General features: G+C 39.0%; 2 protein-coding genes across 2 annotated transcripts; both read right to left on the reverse strand.

The window, feature by feature from the left end:
* Positions 1-1,025: 1,025 nt before the first annotated feature.
* LOC129792161 (histone-lysine N-methyltransferase NSD2-like) lies at positions 1,026-4,543 on the reverse strand. The gene is made up of 5 exons (XM_055830948.1): positions 4,198-4,543; positions 3,552-4,135; positions 2,710-3,490; positions 1,469-2,644; positions 1,026-1,399 (listed from the first exon to the last, which is right to left on the reverse strand). Exons 2-5 carry the CDS (start codon positions 4,100-4,102, stop codon positions 1,223-1,225), a joined length of 2,685 nt encoding a protein of 894 aa, XP_055686923.1. The 5' UTR covers positions 4,103-4,135; positions 4,198-4,543; the 3' UTR covers positions 1,026-1,222.
* A 791-nt stretch (positions 4,544-5,334) lies between these two features.
* LOC129792163 (histone-lysine N-methyltransferase NSD2-like) lies at positions 5,335-8,619 on the reverse strand. Its single transcript, XM_055830951.1, has 5 exons — positions 8,284-8,619; positions 7,638-8,221; positions 6,796-7,576; positions 5,555-6,730; positions 5,335-5,485 (listed from the first exon to the last, which is right to left on the reverse strand). Exons 2-5 carry the CDS (start codon positions 8,186-8,188, stop codon positions 5,432-5,434), a joined length of 2,562 nt encoding a protein of 853 aa, XP_055686926.1. The 5' UTR covers positions 8,189-8,221; positions 8,284-8,619; the 3' UTR covers positions 5,335-5,431.
* Between the last annotated feature and the right edge of the window lie 4,744 nt (positions 8,620-13,363).

Raw genomic sequence — 13,363 nt, forward strand, 5'->3', positions numbered from 1 at the left:
ACCGTGAAGAAATGCAATGTGTAACTCTCCGAGTGCTGGGTGGCCCATAAGAACTATACAGCCACCCAGCAATCGGAGAGTTACATAATACGCCTTCAGCTCAGGATAAAGGAAATTGATTTGGAAAAAGGAGAGGCTAAGAAAGTATGAGCTTAATTTGATGTACGGGAAGAAAGACGAAAGAAGACGTAGCAGACGTATTGGAAGTACGTTCCAATATCCCCGCGATTGTGTGGGGTGTCTTGTAGTGTTTCTGGAACGCAGTTTTCGGTGACAATGAAAGCCGGCCACCAGCGGTAGTTTTGCCCACACGAGATCTCCATAAACCAACGTTCTTCCGGATAGGCGCGATCAACCTTTTGAGTTTATTGAGATGATTTGAGTCTTTGGCAAATGTGGAATTTAGTGGAGGAACATTGGGCCTTAGTCAGCGACCAAGAAACCTTTGAAATCTTTGAAATTTGTACTGAAAAGCGAATTTCAAGAGTTTCTTCATCGTTGAATAAGGCCCATTATCTGATATTTATGCAAAATTTCATAGTTGAATTTCTGTTTAAATTGAGATTGTGCAATTAATGTAACTAAAATTATAACATAAATGTCGCCGCTCAGGCTCCAAATGAGCGCTCAAACTCCAAATGAGGCGCGTGGCGAAGGAACCGCAAGAGCGGAATATTTATCACATTAAAGGGCAATGCAATAAACTATTTTACAATTGATGTGAAATTTACAATTGACACAGAATTATAAAATCAAGTCAATCACAATGAAATAAATAAGTAACTTGCAATCAAATAAATTGTTTTGTGGCTATTACAAAGTTAGAGTGTAAAGTTATCACAGAGAAAAGTAGCTTCAGAACTTTGCTGTGTTCGGGTAAAAAAGGGCTTTGTCTATCCCCTGTTTCAGAAGCTAAAATCACAAAGTCTGGCGTAGTACGGAAGATTGCGGCTTCATTACATAGCTGTACAACCGCACAACCCAAGATTGAAGACACTAAATTAAATCGATTAAGTAAAAAGGAATTTCTTTCAAAAAGTCAGTACGTATATTTTGTTTTTCATATTTCAAACATTTTTTTTTTCAAAGTTTAATTTTCCTATTTTTATGCTTTTATGCTAACATTCTTTTCTTTACTAAACATGTGCCCAAAAGTTGCTTGAAATCAGTTGGCTTCTGATTGTTGTACTCATGCAAAAGATTGAGCTAAGAAGAAGAGTCATCAATGTGATGCAGGTTCGGTCCTTTTGGTTTCTTTAACAATTTTCCGCTGGGAAACGTTCAGCCGTGGCTTCCGATTGCCCCCAATTGAACCAGAGCACGTAGTTGCCCCACACTGACAGATTGTTCCAGCTGTATCATGATTGTCCCACTTGTAGTCAAAAGTTAATTCAGTTCCCTGAAAGAGGAGAAAATTAAGATTTAATTTTAAAGATTTCTTGCGTTTTAAGAAACTGCATTGATCTACCTTCGGAATGTCCTTAATGGCAAATATGCCCACACGCGTTGCTCCCTTCACCGTCCACGTTTGAGCCATACAATTGGGATCACATGAGTGATTAATGAATCGCGATACATTGCCCTTGTGCTCAGCATCAATGGTCAGGTTATTTGTGAGTGTGAGGAAGTAGTAGACATTATTCCGAGTCTCCTGCTTGTGCTTGATGCGTTGCTCAACTTGCTGACTATTGAGAATCTCCCCAACGTACTCAATGACAAAATCTCCCTCGTGCAGCTCCTCACTTGTCACCAATCCCCAGCCACGACTCTGTGTACGAATGATCTCCGTTGCTGGATACTCACACCGTGTGAAGCGTCGATTCTGGCACTCCCTGCCCGATGCGCAAATCTCATCGCTGCACTCAATTTGCAAGTAGCGATTCATGCACGACGACTGCGCACCGCACTTGTCCAATTCCATTAGATTCTTGCACGAGCACTGCTCTATTAATTTATCCTGTTGCATCAGTGTGTCGCGCATCTTTACCGGGGCAACAAATTGATTCCATTTGATCCTTTTGTACGGCGGCGGTGGTTCCATGCGAACCCTCACATCGGACTTGTCATCTTGCTGCATCTTCCTACTGACTTGACAGAGAATTTTTGCCTCATCGAGGGATTTTGTGAAGGACCCCTTGAGGCGATTGCTACTCTTGCCCTTCCCATCGTCTTCCTGGTAGAGGAACATTCGTTTACGCGGCAACCACGCCCAGTTGTGTGAACCCAGGAAGTACGTTCCAATATCCCCGCGATTGTGTGGGGTGTTCTGCAGAGTTTCCGGGATGCAGTTTTCGGTGACAATGAAGGCAGGCCACCAGCGGTAGTGTGCTTGTTTGGCCCACACGAGATCCCCGTAAACCAACGTTCTTCCGGATTCGCAATCATCGCAAATATAACTGGCAGCCTCCGTGGCTGTTGTGTTTGCACACGCCTCGTGAACAGCAATGGGGCAACTGTCGCAGCACAGAAGAGTACCGCCTTGGGCACAGATGAAGCACCAATTCACATTGATCTGCTTCGACGCCAATGGCCAGTGTTTGGGGCAAATGAGGCGCGTGCCTGACAAGACTTCACATCCGGCTGGAATACATTTTGGCGTGCTGTGGTATGTACTGGGGCAGAGAATACATCGAAGGAGTTTTGACTGTTTTGCAAAAGAGAAAGAAAAAATAAACAAAAATAGTTGAAATTGTGGGAAAAGAAATTCACCTTCCGGTCAACTTGATGACCAGCTGGATCGTCTGATGCACAGATGTGACACAAATGCTGGGGACAAGTGAATTTCTGTGCATGACTCATCTTTGCTTGTGGCCAAATCTTCAGACACTCCTGATGATAGGATCTCATGCAGGATCTCTCCATACACTGCTTCCCGTCATCCGGTGCAATGGATTTGCCGCATACAAAGCACACCTTGGGATCATCTGAGCATTCTGGGCACATGTGATCACCACCATCACTCGGGGAATCCTCCATCCAGTCCTGATCTCCAGTCACGGGGAATTTGGGACGATTTGAGAGATCAACATTGATTATCCTGCATTTGTGGTGAAATGATTCCCCACAGCGCCCCGTGCACTTCACCATGCCCCCCTTGGAGCTTCCGCAGAAGCGACAGACATTTCGATGGCTCTTCCGGAGGTTCAGCGTGAGTTCCGTGTGAATTTGATTTTGATTCAACCGGAAGAAGGCTTCAATGTCCAGCTGCTTGGATACCTTCACCATTGGCTCCGGAGTTACCCGGATGGGTGTTATAGTGCCCAAATCAAGCGTTGGGCACGGACTAATGCTTCCGGATGTGCTAATTCCACTCTCAGACAGCTCTGTGGATTTTTCTCGCATTGCAAGCGGGAATACCGGCAGTAAATCTCCACGCCACGGACCCTGCTCTGCTTCATCTAATTTCAATCTCTTCCTATCCCCACCATCTGCAGGGGAATTCCTTGGAGGCTTACGCTTTTTTCTAACTTCCTTCAATAAGGCTTTTTTCCTATAGAAAGCACCAAAATAAGCATTAAAAAATAGAAAGAAAATCGATTGATGTAACTTACTGCTTCTCAACAAGCTTCCTGAAGGATTGCAGACGCTTCTCAATGGGATATTCAAGGAACTCCTCAGCTTCTTTCACTGCAGTCTCCCACTGCTTCCGGTAGTGGTAATTCACATTGAATTTCTTCCCGGAACCTTTCTGTGCGAGGAAGTCATCTTTCCCATTAAATTGAAAGAAATGTGTCACCCACCCATTCCTCCCGTGATCCCCGAAGAATCTAACATGAAGACACTTCCCGTCATCTTCAGTCTCTGAAGCCACAATACATGGCCAGTATGGGTATTTGGACAATGTTGCCCACATGAGTGTCCCCACTGGGAGCTTCTCTGCACCCGATGACTCTACTACTCCTTCACTATCAGGGGGCTCCTTGATTAACTTCTCTTCGGCATCATTTGAGATCTCCGTTGTATCAACTTTTTCCAAATGAACCTCAACTCTTCGATCCAAAATATCAACTTGGAACAATGGATAATTCTTCGTTGAAGATTTAGAGATGTAAAATGATGGGATTTCTTCTTCCAGGAGATTCATTTTTTCCTTCCAAATCATTCACTCCGGAACATTCCCTGATGTTTGAATTCACTATAAAAGAAAACTTTTAGGTTAATTCCATGAAAATCAGCCTTTTCACATCGATAACCTACCCACGGATGGATTTTCTAATCACTGGATTATAGGAAAACTTGCAGGAGAAATTATCGAAATTGTCTTTCAGGACAAAAAGGATTTTTTGCCTCGCCGATGGATTTTGGCGCGCAAAAAAAGCCGCGTCTTCCGCAAAGGAACTCCAAAGGATAACACTAAAAGCAATTTTCTAGTGTACTTTAAGTGTTTTTGCACTTTTTTCTCACTTTGAGAATGAGATTTAGTAACTTTATCACAAATTCAGTCACATTCATGCACAAAATCGGGAAAAATTGGAAAAATAAGGATTTTTTGACTTTCCTTTGATTTTCATCGATCAAAACATGCAAATGTACGAGATTCTCTGAAGATTTTTGCCGAAAAGGTTATGTTTGAAACTTTTTTTTTCACACAGAGGGCGCTACAGTGAAAGAGTTTTGAATGATTTTCCCACACTTTGTGATTTAACGGTTTTCAAAACTTCGAGGGAAAAATTAAGTGAAATTAAACTTTTTATGATTTTACTATCAAAAGTATCAAAAGCTCGACAAATCCAGCATAATTGATTGTGAAAAAAAAACGGAATAGTTTATGAAAACACAATTACTTGGATAAGCAAGGTAATACAAAAATATCTTTTTTATTTTCATGGAATGTTGACAAAAAGAAAATTCCTATAAATCTCTGTGGATTAATTGATTCTAGAATTTATTCTAGAGATGAATAAATAAATAAAAGGCTCATTGTGCAAAAAAAAACGATTTTTCTTTTCTTTGGTAATTTGTGTTGTCTTCAGTATTTCGAGCCGCGATGTCCACGACACAATTCTTGAATGAATTTTTCACAAGAATTGCGTTTGGACAATCAGAGCTAAAAATGTACATTTTCTCGTTCATCCTCCAGCTTAAAAAATCCAACAGTTCTGTAAATAAATAAAAAATAAAACGTTGAGAATTTTATTCAAAAGGTAAGGCATTAAGGCACATCTTCGAATTTTGTTCTTCTTTCTCTCAGTTTGAAACGTTTGAAGAGAATTTAAGGGGAATATTTTAATATGTACGAAGGCACCCAATGAAATTTAATTAAATAACATTATTACCATTAATATAATTAAATCAATACTCGAATGCATTGCTTGTATTTTGAATATTAAGTTTAGGAAGGTTTATTATTGGAAAACATTTAACACTACAAATTCAATATGGAAGACGTGTTCATAGATTAATTTGAAGAAATCTTTCAACCCTTTCGCGTTCATTGGGTCCACTGATTGACGATGGCCCAAACGTGAAACGTTAATTCAGTTCCCTGAAAGAGGAGAAAATTAAGATTTAATTTTAAAGATTTCTTGCGTTTTAAGAAACTGCATTGATCTACCTTCGGAATGTCCTTAATGGCAAATATGCCCACACGCGTTGCTCCCTTCACCGTCCACGTTTGAGCCATACAATTGGGATCACATGAGTGATTAATGAATCGCGATACATTGCCCTTGTGCTCAGCATCAATGGTCAGGTTATTTGTGAGTGTGAGGAAGTAGTAGACATTATTCCGAGTCTCCTGCTTGTGCTTGATGCGTTGCTCAACTTGCTGACTATTGAGAATCTCCCCAACGTACTCAATGACAAAATCTCCCTCGTGCAGCTCCTCACTTGTCACCAATCCCCAGCCACGACTCTGTGTACGAATGATCTCCGTTGCTGGATACTCACACCGTGTGAAGCGTCGATTCTGGCACTCCCTGCCCGATGCGCAAATCTCATCGCTGCACTCAATTTGCAAGTAGCGATTCATGCACGACGACTGCGCACCGCACTTGTCCAATTCCATTAGATTCTTGCACGAGCACTGCTCTATTAATTTATCCTGTTGCATCAGTGTGTCGCGCATCTTTACCGGGGCAACAAATTGATTCCATTTGATCCTTTTGTACGGCGGCGGTGGTTCCATGCGAACCCTCACATCGGACTTGTCATCTTGCTGCATCTTCCTACTGACTTGACAGAGAATTTTTGCCTCATCGAGGGATTTTGTGAAGGACCCCTTGAGGCGATTGCTACTCTTGCCCTTCCCATCGTCTTCCTGGTAGAGGAACATTCGTTTACGCGGCAACCACGCCCAGTTGTGTGAACCCAGGAAGTACGTTCCAATATCCCCGCGATTGTGTGGGGTGTTCTGCAGAGTTTCCGGGATGCAGTTTTCGGTGACAATGAAGGCAGGCCACCAGCGGTAGTGTGCTTGTTTGGCCCACACGAGATCCCCGTAAACCAACGTTCTTCCGGATTCGCAATCATCGCAAATATAACTGGCAGCCTCCGTGGCTGTTGTGTTTGCACACGCCTCGTGAACAGCAATGGGGCAACTGTCGCAGCACAGAAGAGTACCGCCTTGGGCACAGATGAAGCACCAATTCACATTGATCTGCTTCGACGCCAATGGCCAGTGTTTGGGGCAAATGAGGCGCGTGCCTGACAAGACTTCACATCCGGCTGGAATACATTTTGGCGTGCTGTGGTATGTACTGGGGCAGAGAATACATCGAAGGAGTTTTGACTGTTTTGCAAAAGAGAAAGAAAAAATAAACAAAAATAGTTGAAATTGTGGGAAAAGAAATTCACCTTCCGGTCAACTTGATGACCAGCTGGATCGTCTGATGCACAGATGTGACACAAATGCTGGGGACAAGTGAATTTCTGTGCATGACTCATCTTTGCTTGTGGCCAAATCTTCAGACACTCCTGATGATAGGATCTCATGCAGGATCTCTCCATACACTGCTTCCCGTCATCCGGTGCAATGGATTTGCCGCATACAAAGCACACCTTGGGATCATCTGAGCATTCTGGGCACATGTGATCACCACCATCACTCGGGGAATCCTCCATCCAGTCCTGATCTCCAGTCACGGGGAATTTGGGACGATTTGAGAGATCAACATTGATTATCCTGCATTTGTGGTGAAATGATTCCCCACAGCGCCCCGTGCACTTCACCATGCCCCCCTTGGAGCTTCCGCAGAAGCGACAGACATTTCGATGGCTCTTCCGGAGGTTCAGCGTGAGTTCCGTGTGAATTTGATTTTGATTCAACCGGAAGAAGGCTTCAATGTCCAGCTGCTTGGATACCTTCACCATTGGCTCCGGAGTTACCCGGATGGGTGTTATAGTGCCCAAATCAAGCGTTGGGCACGGACTAATGCTTCCGGATGTGCTAATTCCACTCTCAGACAGCTCTGTGGATTTTTCTCGCATTGCAAGCGGGAATACCGGCAGTAAATCTCCACGCCACGGACCCTGCTCTGCTTCATCTAATTTCAATCTCTTCCTATCCCCACCATCTGCAGGGGAATTCCTTGGAGGCTTACGCTTTTTTCTAACTTCCTTCAATAAGGCTTTTTTCCTATAGAAAGCACCAAAATAAGCATTAAAAAATAGAAAGAAAATCGATTGATGTAACTTACTGCTTCTCAACAAGCTTCCTGAAGGATTGCAGACGCTTCTCAATGGGATATTCAAGGAACTCCTCAGCTTCTTTCACTGCAGTCTCCCACTGCTTCCGGTAGTGGTAATTCACATTGAATTTCTTCCCGGAACCTTTCTGTGCGAGGAAGTCATCTTTCCCATTAAATTGAAAGAAATGTGTCACCCACCCATTCCTCCCGTGATCCCCGAAGAATCTAACATGAAGACACTTCCCGTCATCTTCAGTCTCTGAAGCCACAATACATGGCCAGTATGGGTATTTGGACAATGTTGCCCACATGAGTGTCCCCACTGGGAGCTTCTCTGCACCCGATGACTCTACTACTCCTTCACTATCAGGGGGCTCCTTGATTAACTTCTCTTCGGCATCATTTGAGATCTCCGTTGTATCAACTTTTTCCAAATGAACCTCAACTCTTCGATCCAAAATATCAACTTGGAACAATGGATAATTCTTCGTTGAAGATTTAGAGATGTAAAATGATGGGATTTCTTCTTCCAGGAGATTCATTTTTTCCTTCCAAATCATTCACTCCGGAACATTCCCTGATGTTTGAATTCACTATAAAAGAAAACTTTTAGGTTAATTCCATGAAAATCAGCCTTTTCACATCGATAACCTACCCACGGATGGATTTTCTAATCACTGGATTATAGGAAAACTTGCAGGAGAAATTATCGAAATTGTCTTTCAGGACAAAAAGGATTTTTTGCCTCGCCGATGGATTTTGGCGCGCAAAAAAAGCCGCGTCTTCCGCAAAGGAACTCCAAAGGATAACACTAAAAGCAATTTTCTAGTGTACTTTAAGTGTTTTTGCACTTTTTTCTCACTTTGAGAATGAGATTTAGTAACTTTATCACAAATTCAGTCACATTCATGCACAAAATCGGGAAAAATTGGAAAAATAAGGATTTTTTGACTTTCCTTTGATTTTCATCGATCAAAACATGCAAATGTACGAGATTCTCTGAAGATTTTTGCCGAAAAGGTTATGTTTGAAACTTTTTTTTTCACACAGAGGGCGCTACAGTGAAAGAGTTTTGAATGATTTTCCCACACTTTGTGATTTAACGGTTTTCAAAACTTCGAGGGAAAAATTAAGTGAAATTAAACTTTTTATGATTTTACTATCAAAAGTATCAAAAGCTCGACAAATCCAGCATAATTGATTGTGAAAAAAAAACGGAATAGTTTATGAAAACACAATTACTTGGATAAGCAAGGTAATACAAAAATATCTTTTTTATTTTCATGGAATGTTGACAAAAAGAAAATTCCTATAAATCTCTGTGGATTAATTGATTCTAGAATTTATTCTAGAGATGAATAAATAAATAAAAGGCTCATTGTGCAAAAAAAAACGATTTTTCTTTTCTTTGGTAATTTGTGTTGTCTTCAGTATTTCGAGCCGCGATGTCCACGACACAATTCTTGAATGAATTTTTCACAAGAATTGCGTTTGGACAATCAGAGCTAAAAATGTACATTTTCTCGTTCATCCTCCAGCTTAAAAAATCCAACAGTTCTGTAAATAAATAAAAAATAAAACGTTGAGAATTTTATTCAAAAGGTAAGGCATTAAGGCACATCTTCGAATTTTGTTCTTCTTTCTCTCAGTTTGAAACGTTTGAAGAGAATTTAAGGGGAATATTTTAATATGTACGAAGGCACCCAATGAAATTTAATTAAATAACATTATTACCATTAATATAATTAAATCAATACTCGAATGCATTGCTTGTATTTTGAATATTAAGTTTAGGAAGGTTTATTATTGGAAAACATTTAACACTACAAATTCAATATGGAAGACGTGTTCATAGATTAATTTGAAGAAATCTTTCAACCCTTTCGCGTTCATTGGGTCCACTGATTGACGATGGCCCAAACGTGAAACATTTTTACATATTTATGTGTAAGAAATGCGTTGAATTTACATAAAAAGAGCTAAAGTGTTAACCCTTTCGTATTTGTTGGGTCTTGCATGAAACATTTTATTTTTCCAAAATTTAATGATTTTTTTTGGTTTTTTCAAGCAAGAAATTCGTTGAGATGTTCTGACTGAATTCATAGAATAAATATCGTGATAAAAAGTCCGCATGTTTCAATGTTTCTACTATGTTTCATGCAGATGAATTTTATCGAAATCTGTCTTATGCATCTGAATTTTACAGATATGCAAATCATTTTATATAATTATTTTTTTAAGTTCGTAAATCTGACAAGAAGAATCTTTATCAGAGAAACATTTTTCAGAAAATAAATCAACATGGCGGCAACAAAATCTTCACAGAAAATTTAAGCATAGCTCTGCTTCTACGTGTCCGATTTGAATCTAATAAGTTTTGTATAGAACAGCTCAAAAAGCTCTTCTAATGCGAAATATTCTTTTAATTGTTTCTTCTTAAATGACTCCATTTTAATTTGATTTCTTTAAATTCAAAGCGAGTGCGGGAGTGAAATCTGCAGGAGACGTGCATGAACAATAGGAACTTGCATTTTCTGCATTCATTTGAAACTAATGAATGTAATAGGAAAATTGTTGAAGCTGCAGAAAAGCCATGTTTAAACTTTTTCCAAAGAGATCATTGAATTATTTGCGAGGATTCTTTTTCACGTGTAAATTGCAAAATTTATGCAGCTCACAAAAGATGAGAAATATGAATGGAAAATATGCCGGAATTTGCAATATGTTGGATTTTTCCAAACGTTTTTAAGATGAAATGGGAAAAGAGCGCATATAAAAAGGAAATTGTTGGAACTTTTCATATCATTTAGGTAATTCAATGACTTCTATTGATTATTTTCTTTCATTCGCCTCTCTCTCTCGCCATGGTTTTTGTTCTCAACACATTCAGATAGAAAGAAACACACCAGTGCAGTGATTTGTCTTGCGGGGGCGGTATGAGGATGATTAGGACAAACCGAGGGGTTAATGTACTGGAACTTTTTCTATTTTGAATTTTTTTATTGCAAGTATTTTCGTCTTTTTAAGGACATTTTATATTTTTGCGGAATTTTGATCAATTCCTTTGTGAATCTTAAAAAAATATTTCTTTAAGATTCAAAGAACTTAAGAATTAATAGGATGCAGGATAATAATTTTAAAGAGGATAATTCAATAAAGATTCTACCATGATCTTAAAAGAAACTTTAAATGAAAAGAATAAATTTTTAATATAAAAAAAATAGAAAAAACATTTAATAAATTGCAATATGATATAAATTACCTTATCAAGTGAGAGGTACAAATCCCGTTGTAATACTTGAGGAGTATTATAGTGAGAATTTTCCTCATCTTATATAACACACATCAGACTGCAATGTGGGGGTGAAATTCGTAACCATTTTGTTCGGCGAATTGAGAAAACAAACTATATACGTCGCAAGTGAATTTTGAGAGCTTGCAAAAAGCAGGATGATTGACTTTGCCAAAAAATATAAAGCTCCATTCTGGCAGGAAAAAAGTTGTTGAGTAACAATTTTTGGGGGAAAATTACGTAATATTATTGTGCAACGGTGGGCGCTTTCATTTCAACAGCACGGCAAGAGGAAAAAACAGGACACAAAACCCCTTCAATATATATTCGAAATATTTCACTCAAATTAAACATCAAACTTCTCATCAAAATTCTTTTTTTGTCCACCCACACCCTCCACGATAAGCTCCTCTCTCTGTATATATTTTTACTTTGGCGGTGCTTGCACTTTCAAGTGCAAATCAATAGTTTAGATGGATGTGTGAGGTCTTTTTTTTTTTACTTCTCTCGCCTTATGCCTTTTAGCCCGTACCACCCCCACAGAAATGGGGTTTGTTCCCTTTTTATTTATTTTTTTGTGTGCTAATCTCACTGCCAAATTTTTACATTTTTTCCATTTTATTGTTGAGAATGGATAAATCAATGAGATTTTTGAATGGATTGTTTGAATAAAAGAAAATCCACCCCCAATACGATTTTTCCACACACATACACACACTATTCACAGGTTTTGATATAACGAACAAAATGGAGTGCAGGGATGATATCTATTGAGTAATAATCTGGAAAACGTCTGCCGTGGAAATTATCAATTTTTTTTCTACGTCTTTTCCCATTCGCACAATTTTCACTTTTTCTTTTTTTATTAAAATTTCATCCCTTATTGCGATTTTGGTAAATTAATTTGGGGAAAAAAATTAAAGAATCTTCATTGTAAAGGCGCGTTTACCGAAGAATAGTGAAAAAGATAAAAGCTTAGCGGTGTGGCAGGAAAATGTACAAATAGTATGAAAATATTTTAGGGGAAATTGGAAAACTTTCTTAGACGGGAGTTACATAATAAAACTTTTAAGAGGAACTCTTTTTTTTTTGTATAAAATCACTTTGGTGCGATGGCTGAATGGAGGTAATACCGAAATGCTGGAGGCTCTCTCTGAAACTGATACTGAACAACCTTTCTCAGTTAGGTATTTCGTGTTCGGGTTTTCCACCCTTTTTACCCCAAGCGGTACACAACGAAACTTACACATTTGAGCTTTTTTTGATAAACTATTTTTTTTCTTAGACTCTTCAAAAATATTTTTATTTTTTTCGGGTTTTTAAAATTAATATTGTTTATTTAGCTTAAAAAAATTGAATGTTTAGCTCAAAACTTTCTAGAATTTATTACACACAGAAGTAGGTGATATTGTGTATCCAAGAGAACGTAATACATGAACTATTTTCATAATTTAGCTAATTTAGTTTCATTGGTAAGATTTTTTTTGAAACTTACTGTAACTTTAAAGACACTTTTTACCAAAAAAAAAAGCCCCGCTATCTTAGGAAAAAAAACTAATAATCTGCTCCTGGAAATATTTCTATATTCCTGCTTCCTAAACATCTATCCACGAGCAGAGTAATATTTATCACAGAAAGTTGAGAATATTTTTCGTGCACTGCTCATACCATTTGCGCTTTGAACCCACATTAGACGCTGTGAGACAATTTTCTCTCTCATTGGGAGCACTTTTCCCGAAAAATTGAGAGAGGGCAAACAAGTGCATATTGCCCCAATTTTCCAACACCACGCGCACAGAGAGATTCCGTATACTCCACCAAATGGCGATGGAGTCGGCGCAAATATCGAATGTTGTCATGGCGATCCCTCTCTGACTATATGTAGTAGTGATTTTATGATCCAATAATGTTTTGTTATAACACACAGCATATACATATTAACACACCACAAAAAAATGCTACATATCCACATAATATGCTTAGTGTGAGAGAATTCTATGGGGTAGAAATAATTTTTTTTCTCTTAATAAATTATTCTCTCACATAAAAATGCAATCGGACTAAAGGAATTTTCCTCTTTTAATGTTTCTTTTATTTTTCTTTTTGTAATACTTTGTATGTATTACGGGTCGAGGGGTGGGGGGAGAGCTTTCTCATATCTCTCCTATATAGCATAGTTTTTGCTGCAGAGGGATGAATTTTCTTGTGCGACACGGAGGGGGTGCTGTGAGACCAACAATGCACTATATATGCGGCACATTGGAGTACATAGCACCGATGGCACCCACATTATATATGTATATACAAATTTTCCATATTATATATAAACGGGGTAGACAGCTAAATTAGACAGACTGTCTAACGTTGCTCGGGCATTTCTTGTTGCCGTCTGATTATTTTTTTTTGTATCATAAGAGAGTATCAAAATGCAGCACTTGCCTCC

This window comes from Lutzomyia longipalpis, chromosome 3, assembly GCF_024334085.1.
Source record: "Lutzomyia longipalpis isolate SR_M1_2022 chromosome 3, ASM2433408v1".
Lineage (NCBI taxonomy): Eukaryota > Metazoa > Arthropoda > Insecta > Diptera > Psychodidae > Lutzomyia > Lutzomyia longipalpis.